Source organism: Acartia tonsa, chromosome 9, assembly GCF_053477335.1.
Source record: "Acartia tonsa isolate MP-2025a chromosome 9, ASM5347733v1, whole genome shotgun sequence".
Taxonomy (NCBI): domain Eukaryota; kingdom Metazoa; phylum Arthropoda; class Copepoda; order Calanoida; family Acartiidae; genus Acartia; species Acartia tonsa.
Window position 1 is genome coordinate 111,234 of NC_137268.1, and position 22,930 is coordinate 134,163.

The following is a 22,930-nucleotide window of genomic DNA, read 5'->3' on the forward strand; positions in this document are numbered from 1 at the left end:
ATGCAAAAGTACTCTCTCACCCACAAAAGAATATCATCCCTAGAAAGCAATGCAACCCTCCCCCCTCCCACTCCAAAAAAGGCTTTTTGCTGTATACTTTTGAAACTAAACTTAAAATTAGGCTCAAATCACACCTCTCTCCCCCTCCTACATTCATATCTTGGAAAAAGATAACAAAGCAAGGTTGTTCATTAATTAAATTCTGGATACAGGAAAAGTAAAATAGTACACTTAGATAATGCTTGCTTATATTTTCTGAATTAACAAGCTTTAAACAAGTTTTTGAAAGTAAAGTTGCTTATTTTCACATAAAGTTTTGTAACTATCTTTCATAAAATTAAATTCAGAGGCACAAATTGTTAAGGACAGGGAGGTCAATTAACCCCCCCCCCCCCCTCTGAAATAGGGTTAAAAAAATACAGTTAACAATATCATTGTTCACACATGCTTAAAAAGCTAGTTCTCAATAACTGAGACATAAACACTAAATCATATGAGCAGAGAATCTTGTAATAGACATATTACTTTAGAGATATTTTTGAAGAACTGTACAAAAATATTTTTTTATATCAACTTAAAAAATTGATGTAAAATAGTTTATCACATCATATTAAAGACAGCTTTCCACAGATATGAAAATTAAAACTTCTGAGATTAATAATTATAATAATAATAATTATATTGGTTCTAATAAATATATGATACAAAGTAGAATGATGTCTTTCTGTCTATTTGTTTGTTTGTAACAAAGGATCTTGCTAACTGCTGAACTGATTGGGTACTCCTTAACAGCGTAGCTTCTCATAAGTGCTCCTAGAGGCCTTTAGGGGCGTAGTCGCTAGTATGATATAATAAAGAACTACATGTTTAATCAAAAAAATCTTTTTGGCCTAAAATTTGTGCTTTTTTATTAGTTAAAGTTTTTAAAATTAATTACTCTAATAAATCTCTATTAAAACATATGCTTGAAAAACTAGCTTAAATATTAGTATACACAAACATATGCACTTTTAAAATAATAACAGAAAATATTATGAACAGAAAAGAAAATCATGAATTATTTTTATAGTTTTGAATATTTACATTTTGAATGATGACTGACAGACTGACTGTCAAAGTAAATTACATATTGAATGCTACGAAAAACAGAAATTTTTATTGATATGATTATCAACAAAATTTTGAAAATTGGACCAAAATCACCAAAGAAATATGTGAAAAATCAAAAAAGTACTTGTCTTCTCATCTACAGTTACAATAATCTCTTAGAACACCAGGATATATAATATTGATCCCCTTATCTATAAAAAGTTTAAAAATTATATCAAAACACCAAAGATATGGAGAAATATTTGATAGATATAAAATAGCCAAAAAAAACTGCTTTAAAGAAGTCTAACCACCATGGATGTTTTTAATTAATTTTAGTTAACTGACTGACAAAATGAATTATAGAGTAGCTTCACTACTAAAAAAACTTGATTTGTAGATGTAGTTATCACAACTAAATTTCTTTATAATTGCTTATAAACAAAACTTAACTCTACAAAGATGTCCTTGAAATTAATATATTTCATAAAATTTTAAAAAATTTAATTGGTGAAATATAAAAATTATTAAAATTTACATTAAAAAAAAAAAATCTACTAAGTGTCTACCTTGTTACCTTCCTTCAGGCTTCCTACGCTCCTCCACTCTAGTGGTTCTCAACCAAGCCTCACCAGGGCACCTTCTACCAAGGTCTTAGGCGGCCGTAGACGTTGTAGCTTTCCTAAAGGGCAGATGCTTTGACAGCCAAGCGCTTTAACCCACTCTAATCCTCGTTGGGTTAACGCTCCACTGTCCCTTTCAAGGGCACTGTGCCCACTGCCTTAGACCTTGGTTTAGGGTGCCCAAGATACCAGTCTGTTGATCCAGTAGAGTGGGACCACCTACTTCGGTTAGTGCACTAACCCGCTAACGCTAAGGTTAGAAGGCAGCCTACAGATCTCTCCTTAAGTACCACCCAGAGTGACCCTTAAGGCATTCAAGCAACTGTCTACTGTCGCTTGACACTCCTACTACTGGTTGGATGGTTAAGAGTGAACCAAGGTGTTCCGTCTTAGGGTAGTCTTCCTACCCGACTCCAAGCGATGTGCACCCAAGCGACATTCTCGGGTTACCTTAAGGAAGGTTACCCTTACTGGCGAGAACCTGCCCTTGGATATTGGAACACTTTAACCAACCACGTACCAAGATCCCTTTCAGACCTTTCCGCTACCAGTAGTCTACTTGCGGGATTGATTACCCCCGCAAGCAGCTTGGATGTGACTCTACCAGGTCAGTCACCCAAGTATTGAGCTATGATCCATGCCGTCCACTCTACACTGTGCTCCCGACACAAGGTATCCTTAATGAAGGTTACCTTAAGCGGAAGGCTTGCGCTTGTCAGGAGACTTGCCGCCTTCGCTCTTGAGTATTGGTACCTTGAATACCCAGGTGTATTCAAGCAACTGTCTAATGTCACTACCAATACTCTACTACTGATAGGATGGTTAAGAGTGAACCAAGATGTTCCGTCTTAGGGTATTGGGAAGCCCGTCATTCTCGCGCTTCCTACCCAACTCCAAGCGATGTGCACCCAAGCGACATTCTCGGGTTACCTTAAGGAAGGTTACCCTTACTGGCGAGAACCTGCCCTTGGATATTGGAACACTTTAACCAACCACGTACCAAGATCCATTCCAGACCTTTCCGCTATCAGTAGTCTACTTGCGGGATTGTTATGACCCCCGCAAGCAGCTTGGGTGTGACTCTACCAGGTCAGTCACCCAAGTATTGAGCGCTCCTTCAACCTCCTCTATACTAAGACCGTTACCCAATCTTAGGCTCCCGACACAAGGTTTCCTTAGAAGGACACTAAGGTTGCCTTAAGCAGAAGACTTGCCGTCCAATCCTACTATAAGGGCACCCAATCTCAGTCAGTAGTACTGTCTTCATCGATAGGGTGTCCCGTGTTGCGTTCTTGAAGCGCTATCTCTAAGGGTTCCCAAGATAGAGCGCCTTCGGTTAAGGATTCGAACCATTTCCCAATGAACCGTCAAAGCTCTATCTATACGGGTTCCCAAGATAGGGCACCTCGTTGTGCGTTAGCGCTTAGTATAGTAAGGGCAGGCATCCAAGCTTGCTGCCTAGTCTACCCTACTCTACCTTAAGGGCGCCTGTCTCAGTCAGTAATACTGTCTTCATCGACGTAAGCTCGCCCGCTGTGCGTTGAACCACCGTATATGCGTTGTAGTCACCCTAACCTTCGATGTCTACCTTCAGTAAGGGTCCAAGACACCGTATCTAGATTTTCGTTCAAATCCATGAAGCGGTTTGGATGATAGCGGAAAGCGCTATCCGCTGGTGGTCGGGGAGGTAGGGAGAACAGCATACCAAGTTCTCCCTAAACCTTCGCTCAAGAATTATACAGCGCAGAAATTCTCTGGCGCATGTCACTTGCACGAAGATAAGATTTTTTCAAACCTTCCTCCCTTATATACTTTTAAAATTCCGCTTATGGGAACCCTAAAAAAAAAAAAAATTCTTAATTTTACCTTATTAAAAAATGAAAAAAAAAAGTGAAAAGTGAAAATCTCGGCAACCAAGGTCACTTTGCTTCCCTGAAAATCATACTTAGAGACATATTTTTACTATTTTTTTTTTATAAATATCTTTTTGAAGCTTGTACAAAGATCTCCATGCAAAAAAAATACTAAAAATGTTTCTCTAAGTACACTTTTCAGGGACGCAAACTTTACCAATTTTGGATTTCCATGCATTTGACTGCAAAACTGCAAAAATTTATGCAAATTATTCTAAGTACAAAGTTCAAAAATGAGAAAATGAAAATATCGCATACCTAGGTCACTTTGCTTCCCTGAAAATGGTACTTATAGACACATTTTTAGTATTTTTTTTGTATACAGATCTTTTTGAAGCTTGTAAAAAGATCTCCATAAAAAAAAATTTCAAGGATTCACACTCTGAGTAGACCGCCCGACGACCGCAAGTTGCCTGATTTTGGATTTCCATGCATTTGACTGCAAAAATGTAAAACTTGATCCAAATTTAGGCTAAGACAAGGGTGCCCTCCAAAATGAAAATCTCGCAAACCAAGGTCACTTGCGGCATACTTGCGCTGTACTTAGAGACACTTTTTTAGTATTTTTTTTGTATACAGATCTTTTTGAAGCTTGTAAAAATATGTGTATCAAAAAAAAATATTAGGATTCCAACTCTAAGTAGGGCGCCCGACGACCGCAAGTTGCCTGATTTTGGATTTCCATGCATTTGACTGCAAAAATTAGGGGATCTCAATCCGGCAAGGGGGCAAGGCAGCAAGGCTTGGTGTCTCGTTTTCGTTCTCGTTTTCGGTTGACGTTAGCGCTGAAGCAAGCTGTCCTATCTTCCAAGCGGGTAGAGATAGCGCTATGGTGCCCTCTATCCACTAAGTCTAGGCACCCTATACCGTGTCTTAAGCGACCGTAAGCTGGACTAGGCACCCTATACCGTGTCTTAGGCTCCCTATACCGTGTCTTAGGCTTGCCTACCCGTAGTATAGGCGCCCGTAAGCTGGACTAGGCACCCTATACCGTGTCTTAGGCTCCCTATACAGTGTCTTAGGCTTGCCTACCCGTAGTATAGGCGCCCGTAAGCTGGACTAGCGCTTGGTAGAGTAGCAAGCTTACGGTATGAAGGTTCCCTTATACCCGCTTCATGGTTAGCGCTATGTAAGGGGGCAAGGCAGCAAGGCAGCAAGGCATGGTGTCTCGTTTTCGTTCTCGTTTTCGGTTGACGTTAGCGCTGAAGCAAGCTGTCCTATCTTCCAAGCGGGTAGAGATAGCGCTATGGTGCCCTCTATCCACTAAGTCTAGGCACCCTATACCGTGTCTTAAGCGACCGTAAGCTGGACTAGGCACCCTATACCGTGTTTTAGGCTCCCTATACCGTGTCTTAGGCTTGCCTACCCGTAGTATAGGCGCTCGTAAGCTGGACTAGGCACCCTATACCGTGTCTTAGGCTCCCTATACCGTGTCTTAGGCTTGCCTACCCGTAGTATAGGCGCCCATAAGCTGGACTAGCGCTTGGTAGAGGGTTCAGATCTTGACTTAGGCTCCCTATACCGTGTCTTAAGCGACCGTAAGCTGGACTAGGCACCCTATACCGTGTCTTAGGCTCCCTATACCGTGTCTTAGGCTTGCCTACACGTAGTATAGGCGCCCGTAAGCTGGACTAGCGCTTGGTAGAGGGTTCGGATCTTGACTTAGGCTCCCTATACCGTGTCTTAGGCGACCGTAAGCTGGACTAGGCACCCTATACCGTGTCTTAGGCTCCCTATACCGTGTCTTAGGCTTGCCTACACGTAGTATAGGCGCCCGTAAGCTGGACTAGGCACCCTATACCGTGTCTTAGGCTCCCTATACCGTGTCTTAGGCTTGCCTACCCGTAGTATAGGCGCCCGTAAGCTGGACTAGCGCTTGGTAGAGGGTTCGGATCTTGACTTAGGCTCCCTATACCGTGTCTTAGGCTCCCTATACCGTGTCTTAGGCTCCCTATACTGTGTCTTAGGCTTGCCTACCCGTAGTATAGGCGCCCGTAGCGCTTATCATCCAAACCGCTGGACGGATTTGCACGAAAATCTAGATTTGAACTTGGGACCCCTATATATATACGTATACCAGTCGACTTGACCTTAGGACACCTACTACCCTCCCTACCCAGGTGTGAGCCTCGACTTGTAATCGTGGACAAAACTTGTAATACAAATTTTGTCTTTTGACCTTACAAGTTTTGTCCACGATTACAAGTTTTGTCTTTTTCCCTTACAAGTTTTGGCTCGAGCCTCAACTTGTAATACAAATTTTGTCTTTTGGCCTTACAAGTTTTGTCCACGATTACAAATTTTGTCTTTTTCCCTTACAAGTTTTGGCTCAAGCCTCGACTTGTAATACAACTTTTGTCTTCAGCCCTTACAAGTTTTGTCCACGCTTACAAATTTTGTCTTTTGCCCTTACAAGTTTTGTCCTCGATTACAAATTTTGTCTTTTACCCTTACAAGTTTTGGCTCGAGCCTCGACTTGTAATACAAATTTTGTCTTTTGGCCTTACAAGTTTTGTCCACGATTACAAGTTTTGTCTTTTACCCTTACAAGTTTTGGCTCGAGCCTCGACTTGTAATACAAATTTTGTCTTTTGGCCTTACAAGTTTTGTCCACGATTACAAATTTTGTCTTTTTCCCTTACAAGTTTTGGCTCGAGCCTCGACTTGTAATACAACTTTTGTCTTCAGCCCTTACAAGTTTTGTCCACGCTTACAAATTTTGTCTTTTGCCCTTACAAGTTTTGTCCACGATTACAAATTTTGTCTTTTACCCTTACAAGTTTTGGCTCGAGCCTCGACTTGTAATACAAATTTTGTCTTTTGGCCTTACAAGTTTTGTCCACGATTACAAGTTTTGTCTTTTACCCTTACAAGTTTTGGCTCGAGCCTCGACTTGTAATACAAATTTTGTCTTTTGGATTTACAAGTTTTGTCCACGCTTACAAATTTTGTCTTTTTCCCTTACAAGTTTTGGCTCGAGCCTCGACTTGTTATACAACTTTTGTCTTCAGCCCTTACAAGTTTTGTCCACGCTTACAAATTTTGTCTTTTGCCCTTACAAGTTTTGTCCACGATTACAAATTTTGTCTTTTACCCTTACAAGTTTTGGCTCGAGCCTCGACTTGTAATACAAATTTTGTCTTTTGGCCTTACAAGTTTTGTCCACGATTACAAATTTTGTCTTTTTCCCTTACAAGTTTTGGCTCGAGCCTCGACTTGTAATACAACTTTTGTCTTCAGCCCTTACAAGTTTTGTCCACGCTTTCAACTTTTGTCTTTTGCCCTTACAAGTTTTGGCTCGAGCCTCGACTTGTAATACAAATTTTGTCTTTTGGCCTTACAAGTTTTGTCCACGATTACAAATTTTGTCTTTTACCCTTACAAGTTTTGGCTCGAGCCTCGACTTGTAATACAACTTTTGTCTTCAGCCCTTACAAGTTTTGTCCACGCTTACAAATTTTGTCTTTTGCCCTTACAAGTTTTGGCTCGAGCCTTGACTTGTAATACAACTTTTGTCTTCTGCCCTTACAAGTTTTTCCACGATTACAAGTCGAGGCTCACTATACTACCGCTTAAGTAGGGTGCCCTTAGGCCTGCATACGGGTGTCCTAGTGTCTTCAAGCTGGAGTAGGGTTCCCTTACATGAGTCTAAGTGCTGTCTACCTTGGTATACCGTGCCTTGAAGCGGGATAGAGTGAGGTACCAACACGAGCTTGAGTGTCAAACACCATTCCTAAGTCAAGGTGCCCTTAAGTCCCGCTAGAGAAGGAAAAGTGTAGGCGAGGGTTGACAACGGAGGTCTAGACTGGGCCACATATGAGCTACAGTAATCGTTTTGGTGTCTACGGATACGTTATAGGATCCTACTATGAGTTACCATTTCAACCCATAGTCTAAAGTCAGTCTAAGTATACGTACGGGTGCCCTAAAGTCAGGCAACCTTAACCGGTAGAACGAGTCGTCAAATCTCAAAGTGTCTTTTATAAAAGATGCTCTAAATGCCCTCAAGATCATACACACCAAGTTTCGTTTTAGTATCTTTACCCGTTCTCCGCTCATAGTGCGCCAAAGTCGAGGTACCGGAGCGAGTATGCGTATAGGGGGAGAGTAAGCGGGTGGATGGGTTGGGAGACAGAAAAGTGTAGGCGAGGGTTGACAAAACGGGTCTAGACTGGGCCACAGATGAGCTACAAGACTCGTTTTGGTGTCTAAGGATACGTTATAGGATCCTACTATGAGTTACCATTTCAACCCATAGTCTAAAGTCAGTCTAAGTATACGTACGGGTGCCCTAAAGTCAGGCAACCTTAACCGGTAGAACAAGTCGTCCAATCTCAAAGTGTTTTTTATAAAAGATGCTCTAAATGCCCTCAAGATCATACACACCAAGTTTCGTTTCATTATCTCTACCCGTTCTCCGCTCGTAGTGCGCCAAAGTCGAGGTACCGGAGCGAGTATGCGTATAGGGGGAGAGTAAGCGTGTGGATGGGTTGGGAGACAGAAAAGTGTAGGCGAGGGTTGACAAAACGGGTCTAGACTGGGCCACAGATGAGCTACAAGACTCGTTTTGGTGTCTACGGATACGTTATAGGATCCTACTATGAGTTACCATTTCAACCTATAGTCTTAAGTCAGTCTAAGTATACGTACGGGTGCCCTAAAGTCAGGCAACCTAAACCGGTAGAAGGAGTCGTCCAATCTCAAAGTGTTTTTTATAAAAGATGCTCTAAATGCCCTCAAGATCATACACACCAAGTTTCGTTTCAGTATCTCTAACCGTTCTCCGCTGGTAGTGCGCCAAAGTCGAGGTACCGGAGCGAGTATTCAAGTATACGCGTATAGGGGGAGCGTATACGGGTGGATGGGTTGGGAGACAGAAAAGTGTAGGCGAGGGTTGACAAAACGGGTCTAGACTGGGCCACAGAAGAGCTACAGAAGTCGTTTTGTAGTCTACGGATACCTTATAGGATCCTACTATGAGTTACCATTTCAACCTATAGTCTTAAGTCAGTCTAAGTATGCGTACGGGTGCCCTAAAGTCAGGCAACCTTAACCGGTAGAAGGAGCCGTCTAATCTCAAACTTCCTTTATAAAAGATGCTCTAAATGCCCTCAAGATCATACACACAAAGTTTCGTTTCATTATCTCTACCCGTTCTCCGCTCGTAGTGCGCCAAAGTCGAGGTACCGGAGCGAGTATTCCAGTATACGCGTATAGTCAGACTTACAGTCACCTTGACTACTGTAGAGCGTTTGACACTCAAGCTCGTGTTGGTACCTCGTTCTACGGGCGCCTAGTCCCGCTTAAGGCACGCTATACTAAGCTAGAGGGAACCTAGACTGGTGTAAGGGAACCCTACTCCAGCTTGAAGACACTAGGACACCCGTATGCCGGCGTAAGGGCACCCTACTTAAGCGGTAGTATAGTGAGCCTCAACTTGTAATCGTGGACAAAACTTGTAAAGGCAAAAAGACAAAAGTTGTATTACAAGTCGAGGCTCGAGCCAAAACTTGTAAGGGTAAAAGACAAAACTTGTAATCGTGGACAAAACTTGTAAGGCCAAAAGACAAAATTTGTATTACAAGTCGAGGCTCGAGCCAAAACTTGTAAGGGTAAAAGACAAAACTTGTAATCGTGGACAAAACTTGTAAGGCCAAAAGACAAAATTTGTATTACAAGTCGAGGCTCGAGCCAAAACTTGTTAGGGAAAAAGACAAAATTTGTAATCGTGGACAAAACTTGTAAGGCCAAAAGACAAAATCTGTATTACAAGTCGAGGCTCGAGCCAAAACTTGTAAGGGTAAAAAGGTTGGTAGTTGATTTAAAGTAACCAAATATCTCATAAAATACCCTGTTATATGAAATGAAAGAACTTTTCATCTAACCTAAATATACCACTTTCCACTAAAATATAAAATAATAAACATTCCTAAACAGGAACGTCCAGGCCAGAGTTTTCTTAAAGACTAATCATTATTCCCTCAACTCCCCTGAGTACCCCAGCTTCAATAGGAAAGAGGGTTGATACATTTTAACTTTTAAAGTCCAAAGAAAATTGTTTAATAAAAAAAATACTTCAAACTAGATTAATTATATATATAACAAACATCATTGTTTGAATAAGTTAGACTAAAATATCTGTTTGCAACTCCTAGTGTGGAAAGGTGCCTCTTAAGGGTTATTATTATAGCTGAGGGAACTTATTTTGATGCTCAACATAGCCAATGATGCGTAGAAAATGTGTTTATTTCCAAATTTTTGTTATACTAAGTAAAATCTCACTATATTTTCAATTATCTTTTACTGGTTTAAACTTACCTTCTTCCATAGTCCCATTCATCCATAAATTGGAATGGTATAGTGCCATTATACCATCTGTAACTTGTATTACTATAAAAAAGATACTGAGATTTTGATAAAAAAAATAGTGGTATTAAAAAGTCAGAAAATTTTGTAACTGTAACACATCTAAAGTGAAGGCCCAAAAAAACCTAAACCCCATAATATTAAATTCTCTGTTATTTATTTTACCTGACAGCACTATAACCAGAATCATAATCAACATCACCTGTTTCATTAAAACTATAAATTATTGGATAGTGGCTTATTCATTAGTTTTTTTATTACATAAATTTTTGTAATACATTTACTCTCAATAAAATTTGAATATTATTATATAAATGCACAGGTGTTTTTTTTTATTAGATTAAAAGTCAAGAATTATTAGACCTACAAGGATATTTATATTGCCTTGTAGGAGTCATAGAATCAAAATGATACGGAAGTAATTTTGTTTTGGTAATTCAATTAGCTAAATGGAGGCAAAACTTTATTTCACCAACATTTGAAAAATAAATTATTGCATTAATCAAATAATTGTAATAATTCATGTTTTTTTAAATAAAAAAAAATCCTACTGTCTATATCTTAAATTCTTAATTATATATTCTAGGTGAAAAATGTAATTACTTTTTATTTGAATTAAAAAAAAAAACTCTATCTAATTATAATTATCATTTATGATTTATGCAGCTAGTTTAAACAAAAGTATAAGATAATTGATAACAAATATATGATTTTTAATATTCATTAAAAATAATTTATTAGTAATAACCTAACAATAGATCTTCATAGTCCTGAAACTCATCTTGTCCAAAGTTATTTTCATCACTTCCAGCACTTTCAATTGTACTTTCATTTCTCAATATTTTAAGAATTGATTATTATAAATTTATTGATTATTTAGTAAGGAAATAAATTAATATGGACTATGTACATACTATACATTTTATACTTCAACCCCTTATGAAATTCAAAATACAAATACAAAATACAACTACCAATAAATAAAAAAATGCAATAAACTAAGCTATTCCAATAAATGTTTTTTTTAAAATAGATTATGTTTTTCTTATGGCATATAATCTTGGTGGTGAGTTGGGTTGCTTTCTTTATTCAATAAATTTTACTTCTAATAACAAAACTTTGAACATGAATGTCAAATAGCCAATAATAATAACATTGTTATGGACTCCTTAATAAAAAATACCTTATTTGCTTTGGTCCAAGTTCTATAACCTTTAGAAGTTCTTGAAACATTGAAGGTCCTGACATTTAAATTAATTTAGAATTAAAAGATTTTATCAGTACAATTTAAATATCATTTAAAATAATAATCTTAAAACAACTTTATTAAAAAACATGATTTTTTTAAAGTTTAAAAAATCACCATTGGACTGAAAACAGGCTGGGTGTCCAAGTGACATAGATGCATTACATTGACCTAAAATAATATATTTATAAAAGATATGTTAGTACAATGACAAATTTAGGAGAGGACAAACATACTAGAGGGACATCTCTAAAGTTGAATGCCCTTTCTTTTTTTAATTAGGAGATTTATTCAAATATTTAAAGATTATTTTATTAGGAAAATTAATGTTGGACAAAAATCTATCTAGGTGAAACAAATGTTTATATAATTAAATATTATAAAAGGCCATCTCAGTCAAATAAAGAATATTTATTAGGGTGGTTCACTGTTGGACATTTTTATAAAAGACCATAGTTGGGATATGCACATGATTAACCCATTAGTGCCGAACCGGGTTTTAAAACCCGGTGCCAGAAAATGTAAAAAAACCGGTTTTCGGCTTCATAATTGCATCATTCTCAGTATGAATCCCCCCTCTACTACTCTGGCTTTCATTTCCCCCTGGAGCAGGTAGTTTTTCTTACTTCCGTTTGCCGGTATAGATCAACAAAGTTTGAAAATCATGAAAATTCAAAATACCCCATCTAACTTTTTTGTTTTTATAGTAAAGTTGCTGATTTTTTTCGTTAAATCTAAAGTTTATTGACAAGTACATCTATTTGTGAATTCGTTTTATTTAAATTATTATTTTTTATATGATTTTTTTATCGTTTTTTTACGCCCTATATAGGCCCGGTTCGGCATTTCCATTTTGAGTCTGAAATTTTTATTACCCGGTTTCACTAATAGATCTTTTTTGACAACAACAACAAACAGGGTTTTTTTACCCGAAATCGCCAGCTAAACACGAAATAAATCGCTTCGTATTATACTTGTAGCTCTTTAGATTACATGAGGTTGTGTAGTTTTCAATTACGGATCGTATCAAAGTTCTAAAAAGTGTTCATCTCACTTTTGGCGTTCAAAAATTACATTTTTCGATTTTTGGTCAAAATAACCGGGTTTTAAAACTGGGGGAAAGCACCAAAAATGGGTGTTAATGCCTGGTTGGTATTTATGGCCAAGCCGAACCGGGTTTTTTTGCAACTTTCCTGTGCACGCCACTAGAGCAAAACAAAAAAATACGAATTCCGTTTTGACCATTATAAAGCTTCCCTGAAACTTACAGCTCGATCGGCCCATAAAAGTGGCGCTCGGCACTAATGGGTTAAATTAGAAAGGCAAAAGAAAAAAACTAATTTTACATTCACATTCCAGTTCTACATAAATTATATTACACACTTTAGAATTTACAAGTATGCAGACACAATTGTTTTTTATTGAAGAATATAAATATTTTTGTTCTCATCTGGAAACATGGCAGTTAACCAATTGAAGAGGTTAAACTTTGTTTGTTTGCAACAAATTCTATATTGTAACCTAGCTAGAAATTTGAAAATCCTAGAGTAACCTAAACCCTACTTGTATTTTGTTCCTTTTAAAGTTTTTATGAAATAGTGCTTGTAACAATATGTTAGATTATATATCTCTCTCAATTTATGCAAATTTTGAAATTTTCATTTTTGAAAACTCCATCCAGAACACTTTGCATATTTGTCCCTTAAAAGTTTTAAGTTTGACCCAAAAAGTATTTGTTGCACATTTGTGAGTGTTCTGATATTTTCTGTGTATGACTTGATTTCTTAAATAATTTGGAAAGTTTATTTTTAAAATTAACTGATTCCATCCATCTACTTACTTTTCCTTCCAGAACACTTTGTTGATGTATCTTTCTTGTCAAAAAACAAGCAGTTGCTGCAGTCTTTCATATCCTCCACTTCTACAAACTTAATTGTGTCTAAAATTTAAATTTAAATTTGGCAAATTGTAAGAATTAAGGCAATTATAAAGTAAATAAATACAATATAAACTATGTTTATGATTACAATCTAAAATTATAATTCTTAATCAGTGAAGAAAAAACAAGACCTTGAAGTGGGAGAGCTTCTATTACTTCCATTTGCTTTTTAACAAATGTTTTTTCCTCATCTGAATAACTACAAAAAAAAATTTAGATAAAAAAGGACAATATTACAATAAAAGGGATGTACAAACTTTTTAAATTTGATATTATTGAAAAAAAATATTACATTTAATGATTGCCTATTGGGAAGGAATACACCACAAGATCTTATTATGGTGCATTTCTAAACTAAATCTTTCTCAATAGTTGTGCATGGTATTATGACAACCAAATCTTTAGTTGCATCACCTTTCTCTGTGCATGGTATTGAGTTGCACCTGTTTTTGATCAAGACATTCCCCCTTTTCCAACTATTCATGACACACATCTGATACAGCTTCAGTATCTTTTCAGTGTCTTTTGTTATGACTAAATAATGTGCCCAGTTTTGAACCTTCCCAATGTTCTATATGTTGTCACATTTGTAGGTCACATACCAATAATTAGCTTTAAATCTTAATATTATTAAATTTACATTCTTTATTTGCCACATTAACTTTACCTCCGACCATATCCATGTTCATCCATGAACATATACATCACTTTTCCGTCAGACAACAAAGTTGTGTTGGACCTATAATAAATGTCTAACTTAAAGTAATCTTGCAAGAATTACACCATTCAAACTGCTGAAAATAAGGTAGACCCTACAAATTTTTTGCCTCTCATTCTAGTTGTGTGGAATGTAGAGTTTTTTTCTTTTCAATTAGCACAAATATGTTATATTGGAATATCAACCATTATCTTTTTCTAGAACTATTTTACAGATACAGCAGTTTTTGCCAACAATGGGCTGTGACAATCTGTTGTTAATGATATTGAAATAAAAAATGTGTTCATAACTATTTTAAATATCTTTAATCTTGTTTATAGAGAAAATGAAATTTTTTACTGATTTTTACTTTTTACAATGGGCGGTTAGTGGGAAAATAGTGTAGCTGTAAATGTATTATGTAGACATGTAAAAAAGCTTAAGCTTAAAATTTTAAGTAAAAAATTGCAGTCACAGGAGGCTTTAAAGATTTCTGGAGACCTGAAAGATTGTACCTGGAACCTGAAATTGACCTGAACACCTATACTTTATATACGGATTTACTACTAAAAGATATTTTAGAATTTGGTAAGATAAATGCTTTGTTTAAGTCAAAAATAAGTTTTGCTCTTTTAATGTATGGATGGTCTGTGCCTGCCAGGATGGAGATATTCAAAAATTCCAAATCTAGGTATGACATACCCATATTTAAAAAGTCACAATATAAGCTTTTATATGATTTTTGTAATAATGATTCCTATTACAACTATAAGAATATTATAAGGAAAGCATTGCAATAATCAAGTCCTAATAATGTAAGTATGCCCTTTTGACATAATCCTGTATTTAACAGTTTTGCAACAAATTTACAAGCAGAAAACATATCACCTTGTACAGTTTTCAGGTAAATCAGGAATCAGTGATTCTAAGATTTGAAAGAAATTAAATTATTATTTTTTATATTTTTGCTGAAAAATACGACAAGTTCTTAACTTTTGTTTTCATAAATACTGTTTATATATCTAGTCAATAATCTGTTAAAAAAACTGTTTATTTGAAAATTTAATTCAAAGCAGAATAAGAAAGCTTTTAACTTATGTTTAATTTGAACAAGTTAAAACTTCTAGTTTATAAACTAAAAACCTGTTCTGATTGGAGTTTTCTTGGAAGCAAGAACATTTTCGCCTAAAATTAAAATATATGAATATCTATATAATCCTAAAGTGTAGAGGCGTCAAAATCCACTCCCATCTGGCTTTCCTTACAATTGAAATTGCAGCAAAAACATATGTTTTTAGATTTCTAATATAAAATTTACATAAAAGACATTTTCTGGAAATATTTTTTGAGCTTATGAAATAAAATAATCCTACAGTAACTATATAGTAGGAATATTTATCAAACTTAACAACATATTTTAGCCCTTCCTTGACCAATTAAGGTGCAAAAGGGGTCAGACTTTCAAAGGTTAAAACTTAAAAATGTTGTGATTTTTACCATGAAAATATTACACTTTCCTAATAACAGACAAAACATGACAAACGTAGTCATGAAGTAACTTTGCTACTCAAATTATACAAACCTTGGTACAAGAGTAAGCATATTATGGTTACCCAAAGTGGGTGAAACTGTTGCATATTTTTTTTCTTCTGAAATAATAGAAAAGTTAACTATCACCCCAATTTAATATATAATCCAAATTTCTACATTTCAATGTAAAACAGCAAGTCATCTTTAAAACGTACTCTTATTAATACTCTTTTAAAATGCAAATAATTAATTGAATTTTTATACTTTTGTATAAAAGTAATATTTTGTCTATGTCTATGTGTACCAAACCTCTGAACAGACATAATTCTCCTTTACAATGCAAAAGTACTCTCTCACCCACAAAAGAATATCATCCCTAGAAAGCAATGCAACCCTCCCCCCTCCCACTCCAAAAAAGGCTTTTTGTTGTATACTTTTGAAACTAAACTTAAAATTAGGCTCAAATCACACCTCTCTCCCCCTCCTACATTCATATCTTGGAAAAAGATAACAAAGCAAGGTTGTTCATTAATTAAATTCTGGATACAGGAAAAGTAAAATAGTACACTTAGATAATGCTTGCTTATATTTTCTGAATTAACAAGCTTTAAACAAGTTTTTGAAAGTAAAGTTGCTTATTTTCACATAAAGTTTTGTAACTATCTTTCATAAAATTAAATTCAGAGGCACAAATTGTTAAGGACAGGGAGGTCAATTAACCCCCCCCCCCCCCTCTGAAATAGGGTTAAAAAAATACAGTTAACAATATCATTGTTCACACATGCTTAAAAAGCTAGTTCTCAATAACTGAGACATAAACACTAAATCATATGAGCAGAGAATCTTGTAATAGACATATTACTTTAGAGATATTTTTGAAGAACTGTACAAATATATTTTTTATATCAACTATAAAAATTTATGTAAAAATAGTTTATCTCATCATATTAAAGACAGCTTTCCACAGATATGAAAATTAAAACTTCTGAGATTAATAATTATAATAATAATAATTATATTGGTTCTAATAAATATATGATACAAAGTAGAATGATGTCTTTCTGTCTATTTGTTTGTTTGTAACAAAGGATCTTGCTAACTGCTGAACTGATTGGGTACTCCTTAACAGCGTAGCTTCTCATAAGTGCTTAGGGGCGTAGTCGCTAGTATGATATAATAAAGAACTACATGTTTAATCAAAAAAATCTTTTTGGCCTAAAATTTGTGCTTTTTTATTAGTTAAAGTTTTTAAAATTAATTACTCTAATAAATCTCTATTAAAACATATGCTTGAAAAACTAGCTTAAATATTAGTAGACACACACATATGCACTCTTAAAATAATAACAGAAAATAATATGAACAGAAAAGAAAATCATGAATTATTTTTATAGTTTTAATATTTACATTTTGAATGATGACTGACAGACTGACTGCCCAAGTAAATTACATATTGAATGCTAAGAAAAACAGAAATTTTTATTGATATTATTATCAACAAGATTCTTGGACCAAAAACACCAAAGAAATTGAGAAATAAGTGAAAAATTTAAAAAAAAAGTTTCTTTTCTTTTTATCTGCAGATACAAAAATTATACAGTGTATACATATGATTGTTTCATTTGTTGCTTTAAAATAAGTTTAAATCCCATCATGACTATTGATAACACATGCATAATTTACTTATAAAAAAAGGTTTCAGGGTACAACCTCTCTTATTTTTCAATTGACCACATAAATTTGCTCCCAACAAAATTAGAGGAATTTTTTTTACTCTTGTGAGGTGATTACAATTACTTTCCCTTTGTGGTTCTCGTAAAATTTACTTAACTTAAGCATCACACAAAAGTTTAAACAGTAATAAAGATGAATATACTTGTATACATTATTTTACAAAATATTAGCTTTTTATATAATTTCCATTTTGTGAATAAAATTCTAAATGCCCCAAAATATTTAATTAAACTAAAAATATACAATTACAAATTTTTTTTTGCAGTTTATTATTTATATCATTATTATTTGTAGGAGGAAGGATCTATCTATCTATCTATCTATCTATCTATCTATCTATCTATCTATCTATCTATCTATCTATCTATCTATCTATCTATCTATCTATCTATCTATCTATCTATCTATCTATCTATCTATCTATATCTATCTATCTATCTATCTATCTATCTATCTATCTATCTATCTATCTATCTATCTATCTATCTATCTATCTATCTATCTATCTATCTATCTATCTATCTATCTATCTATCTATCTATCTATCTATCTATCTATCTATCTATCTATCTATCTATCTATCTATCTATCTATCTATCTATCTATCTATCTATCTATCTATCTATCTATCTATCTATCTATCTATCTATCTATCTATCTATCTATCTATCTATCTATCTATCTATCTATATATCTATCTATCTATCTATCTATCTATCTATCTATCTATCTATCTATCTATCTATCTATCTAACTATCTATCTATTTATCTATCTAGCTATCTAATATTAATCCTTAAATTTGAGAAAGGTCTAGTGATTAAATATTTTTTGTTAGTATATGATACTTTGATATATTTATCTAACTAAAGCTTAACAACTCATTTGTATCTATCTATATATATTAATTATAGTCTAATGCCCCTCTCTCCCCCTTCTCCCTACAGGTATATGACAATGGATGAATGGTAAAATTATTATCTATCTATATATCTGTCTATCTTTCTACATATCTATCCATCTATCTATCAATCTATCAATCTAATTATCTATCTATCTATCTATCTATCCCACTATCTATCTAGCTATCTATCTATCTAATATCAATCCTAAAATTTGAGAAAGGTTTAGTGATTAAATATTTTTTGTTAGTATATATATATACCATAATATGAATCTATCTATCTATCTATCCATCCAAATATCTATCTATCTATCTATCCAACTATCTATCTATCTATCCAACTATCTATCTAACTATCTATCTATATATCTATCTAGCTATCTAATATTAATCCTTAAATTTGAGAAAGGTTTAATGATTAAAATATTTTTTGTTAGTATATGATACTTTGATATATTTATCTAACTAAAGATTAACAACTCATTTGTATCTATCTAAATATATTAATTATAGTCTAATGCCTGTCTATCTGTCTATCTTTCTATATATCTATCCATCTATCAATCAATTTATTTATCTATCTATCTATCTATCTTGTATCAATCTATCTATCTATCTATCTTGTATCAATCTATCTATCTTATATCAATCTATTAATCTATCTATCTATCTATCTATCTATCTATCCATCTATCTTTCCAACTATATATCTATCTATCTAATATTAATCCTAAAATTTGAGAAAGGTTTAGTGATTAAAATATTTTTCTAACTAAGAACTCATTTGTATCTATCTATCTACATTAATTTCAGTTCCCCCCCCCCTTCTCACTACTGGGATATGACAATGGATGTTAGACTAATATAAAATCTACCAATTATCAAAAACAAACTTACCATTAGTAGAATTATTTTCAATCTATCTATCTATCCAACTATTTATCTATCCATCCAACTATCTATCTATCTATCCAACTATCTATCTATCCATCAAAATATCTATCTATCTATCCAACTATCTATCTATCTATCTATCCAATTATATATCTATCTATCTGTGTATCTATCTATCCAACTATATATCTATCTATCTGTCTATGTATCTATATATCTATCTAACTATCTATCTATATATCCAACTATATATTATCTATCTATCTATCCAACTAGCTATCTATCTATCTATCTATCCAACTATATATCTATCTATCTAATATTAATCCTAAAATTTGAGAAAGGTTTAGTGATTAAAATATTTTTTGTTAATATATATATATATATATGATATACTTATCTAACTAAAGTTTAACCCCTTACAGTCCGGCCCCTTGCCACACCTTAATCAGTCAGGGGGGGGGGGGGGGCGGTTAACTCAGTTATCTCAGTTCCTATTAGAGCTAGAGAGCTACAAATTTTTGTGTAAGTCCCTTGTGTTAAAATGAATTTCCGACCTTGAGTAAGTCAAGGTCAATTTTCGCTTCTTTCACCCTTTTATTTTAGTTTAGTTCAGAGCGTGGAGCGTACAACATCTCTCAATCTCCTGCCCATGTGTATGTACTAGTCTGTACAGCACACCCCCCGCTCTTTACTAATTTCCCCTTTACCCCACGTCCGTGGTCCCTCCGCGTGTTGGTACTGGGAAGATATGGTAGCCATGGGCAAACTCGTATATAGTTTTGGCACCATATTTTACACCGCTGTCTAGGTCAAATCGCCGGTGTAAAGCCGTTTTATGCTATCCTAGTGAAAAATCGCCTAATCAGTGAAATTAAAAAATCCGCAATTCTTTATCTATTTCTACTTTAAACTTGGCCACATCACACGAGGGCCAAATCTGTGTCGCCCTCTCATTGGCTAGATAGTAAGTAGCGTCAACAACAAACCACACTATTGGCTGTTATCAATATCTCCTCGTATCCTATTGGCTAGCTGCATTATACATTCACCTCCATCTTAGCTACACGGCTTCACTTGCTTGAAAATGTTGCCGGAACACTCATCTCCGGAATTCTGGAAAAAAATGGAAGTGATTTTCGACAAAAAATTCAAGGAATATGATGATAAAAAAGCCAAGGTAAGGCACGAAGAAGTTTTTAATACTATCTCTAGCCACAAAAAAGAAATAGATGCGGTAAAAAAACAATTTTCCGAACTAAGTGACAAAATCTCTGTACTTGAGCAAATTGATAACTTTAAAGATGCCCAAATATCGGCAGAAACTCTAAAAGCGATTAAGGATAGCATAGCGGTTCTTCAGAGTAAATTCGAGACGCAAGCAAATAACGATGACAATTTCAAACGTTATTCTTTCTTTCAGAACTCTTGCCGCGAGCAGAGAAGTAGGGCGTGGAGCCTGCGGGTGACAAACTTCCAGTCACCGCACTGCCGTGAGAAGATCACGATGCTCAAGATATACAACACACTTATTCTGCCCTCACTAAAGATCGCCCACCGCAATGGCCTCCTCGATTTCGTCCCCCAGTACTGGGGGGACGTCATCGAGTACGCACACCACTTGCCGTTCAACCCCAAGAGAAAGGAGATCCCCCAGGCCATCTTTAGGTTTCACAGTCGCGTCCATCTCCAAGCGGTAATGATCTCCAAGCGCCCTGTCCTCGAGGAGTATACAGCCAGGGTAAACCAGTACAAGTCAACCAGCCAGAGTGTGTCCCCTGCACCTTACTACCCAGGAAGAATGCTGAAAGTGCAGTACGACGCAACGCGCTTGAATAAAAGCGTCCAGACGTTTCTGCACTCCACCAAGCTGATCTCCCGCACGAAAATAGTGGGAGAGACTGTGGCCTTTCAGATCAAGTCCGGATCTAAATGGCAAAAAGTGCTGAATCCATTTGCTGACACACTAATTGGTATGACTAAACCAATACCTGGCACCGAGAAGCTGTTCAGCACATCCACGGAGCCTCTCCTGATTAAATACAACAGCGTGCCCTACACAGACAGAGGATCATTCTTCCCAAATTCAAAGTTCTGCAACCCTCTCATCACAGAGGACGACTTTGAAGATAACTTTGAACCTCCTCCCAACGCTGCCAGCACAGACGAGTTCCCGCCCCTGGAGCCCGCCACCGCCACCGCCTCCGACACGGCAACCGCCGATGTCCTTGAGGCCGAGGATGAGAGCGCAACTGCCCCAGCCGAGCCAACTTCAGCTCCAGCAGCAGCGCCCAACGCAGCAGCAGCTCCAGCCCCTGCCACAGTAGCAGCCCGCCCGGTAGCCAAGGAGCCTGAAGCAGACTCATCTAAACTGCAGCCGCTACCGCAACTTAAATCTCTCCCTGCAAGAACTGCAAAGAAAACAAACGACAGTAAGATAAAATAAATAGATAGTTATTATTAAGCCGCTAATTAATACTTACTGTCCATATAGCCATTAACACTAATATTAATATTAGTTCTACTATGTAAACACAGCACATGCTGTATCTTAATTCTGATCTGTTTTTCTCCTTGTCATCTTTTGTCAAAGAATTAAAAAAACATACGTACAGAATTTATCTCTATTTTTACCTACCTGCCCCCTATGTCAACACTTAGATTAAAAATTATTGATTACTGATTTTTGTATCTAGCAAATATACCACGGGGGGGGGGGGAAAGAGTAAAGAGCGGAGGCACATCACCTCTTAGCTAAATGTTTTATCTATCTCACTATTATTACTATTGTAAATATGTTTATGTTTTATGTATGCTGATATATATTGTTTTTCAGTCGTTCCCACTGGATGATATACGTGCTAATCCTCCTGCGATAAACCTAGACCCCACACCTGTACCCTACAAGCCTCCCTAATGGATTAAACGAACAGGTACCTGCTAACTTAAATCTTAACCCGACACTTGACCTCCTAAATCCTATTTATGGCCAGCATTTTGATGGATTTAATGAGGAATTTGGTATTAACTGTCAATATATGTCCGAAAACGAAGCAATAACAAAATTGAAATCTTTTAGAGAACAACTGATAATTTTATTTTCTTTAAACTGTCAATCAATTAACTCTAAATTTGATGAATTAGTGGCGTGCATAGACAAATTTGGTTGCAAAGGAATAAGGCCCAGCGTTCTTGCGTGTCAAGAACTCTGGGCAAATTCCAATGCAAATTTTGATGTGTATAATATCGAAGGCTACAATTGGCATGTCAAGTAGTAAGAATGTTTGACAATATCTCATTCAAGGAACGTATATGTGAATCTATCTGTCTTAAATGTTCGTTCAATGGATTTAAATTCTTGGTGTTGAACACCTATAGACCGCCTAACCAAAGTAGTGCTGAACTTGATGAATTTTTTGAAATTTACCTAGAATTACTTGATAGGATCATGTCACTCAACCTACCATTCTTTATTGTTGGAGACATTAATCTTGACTTGTTTAAGATTAGTGAAAACAACAGTCCAAGTATGCGTCTGCTAGAGTCATTAAACTTCAACGGCATTTTGAATACTATCACCAAAGCCACTAGAATCACAAAAAACACTTCAACTTTAATTGATATATTTGGCGTTGGTAATTTTATTCCAAATCTTATGTTGTCTGGTGTCTTAACATCTCAAATAAGTGACCACTTGATGCTGATAAATGCGTATAGAATTAATGCTATCAAAAAACCAAAACAACCTGATTCTTATGAAAAAAGATTGCTAGGCGATGAGAACATTAATTCACTGAATGACGCACTTTTCGGCACCGATTGGTCAAATGTACTTAACCAAAATGACGTCAATGTTGCCTATAGTAATTTTATTGTGAGGTTTCTTGAGTTATACAACACCTTGTGCCCCATTGTAAAGGTCAAAAAAAACTTAAGGGTCCAACCCCAACAGCCCTTCATGAACGAATACCTCTTGAGAATGAGAGAGCACAAACA

General features: G+C 35.6%; 1 protein-coding gene across 1 annotated transcript in view; it reads right to left on the minus strand.

Moving 5' to 3' along the window:
• LOC145328371 (uncharacterized) overlaps positions 1-15,518 on the minus strand; it is a 33,226-nt gene extending 17,708 nt beyond the window's left edge. Inside the window, exons 1-12 of the mRNA XM_080172001.1 lie at positions 15,456-15,518; positions 15,017-15,058; positions 14,762-14,798; positions 13,844-13,915; positions 13,308-13,375; positions 13,078-13,176; positions 11,355-11,408; positions 11,175-11,232; positions 10,740-10,825; positions 10,157-10,193; positions 9,944-10,015; positions 8,403-8,554 (exon numbers count right to left, since the gene is read on the minus strand). Of these exons, the coding sequence (XP_080028127.1) occupies positions 8,403-8,554; positions 9,944-10,015; positions 10,157-10,193; positions 10,740-10,825; positions 11,175-11,232; positions 11,355-11,408; positions 13,078-13,176; positions 13,308-13,375; positions 13,844-13,915; positions 14,762-14,798; positions 15,017-15,058; positions 15,456-15,510 (832 nt within the window). The 5' untranslated portion in view covers positions 15,511-15,518. The remainder of the gene's footprint in view (positions 1-8,402; positions 8,555-9,943; positions 10,016-10,156; positions 10,194-10,739; positions 10,826-11,174; positions 11,233-11,354; positions 11,409-13,077; positions 13,177-13,307; positions 13,376-13,843; positions 13,916-14,761; positions 14,799-15,016; positions 15,059-15,455) is intronic.
• Between the last annotated feature and the right edge of the window lie 7,412 nt (positions 15,519-22,930).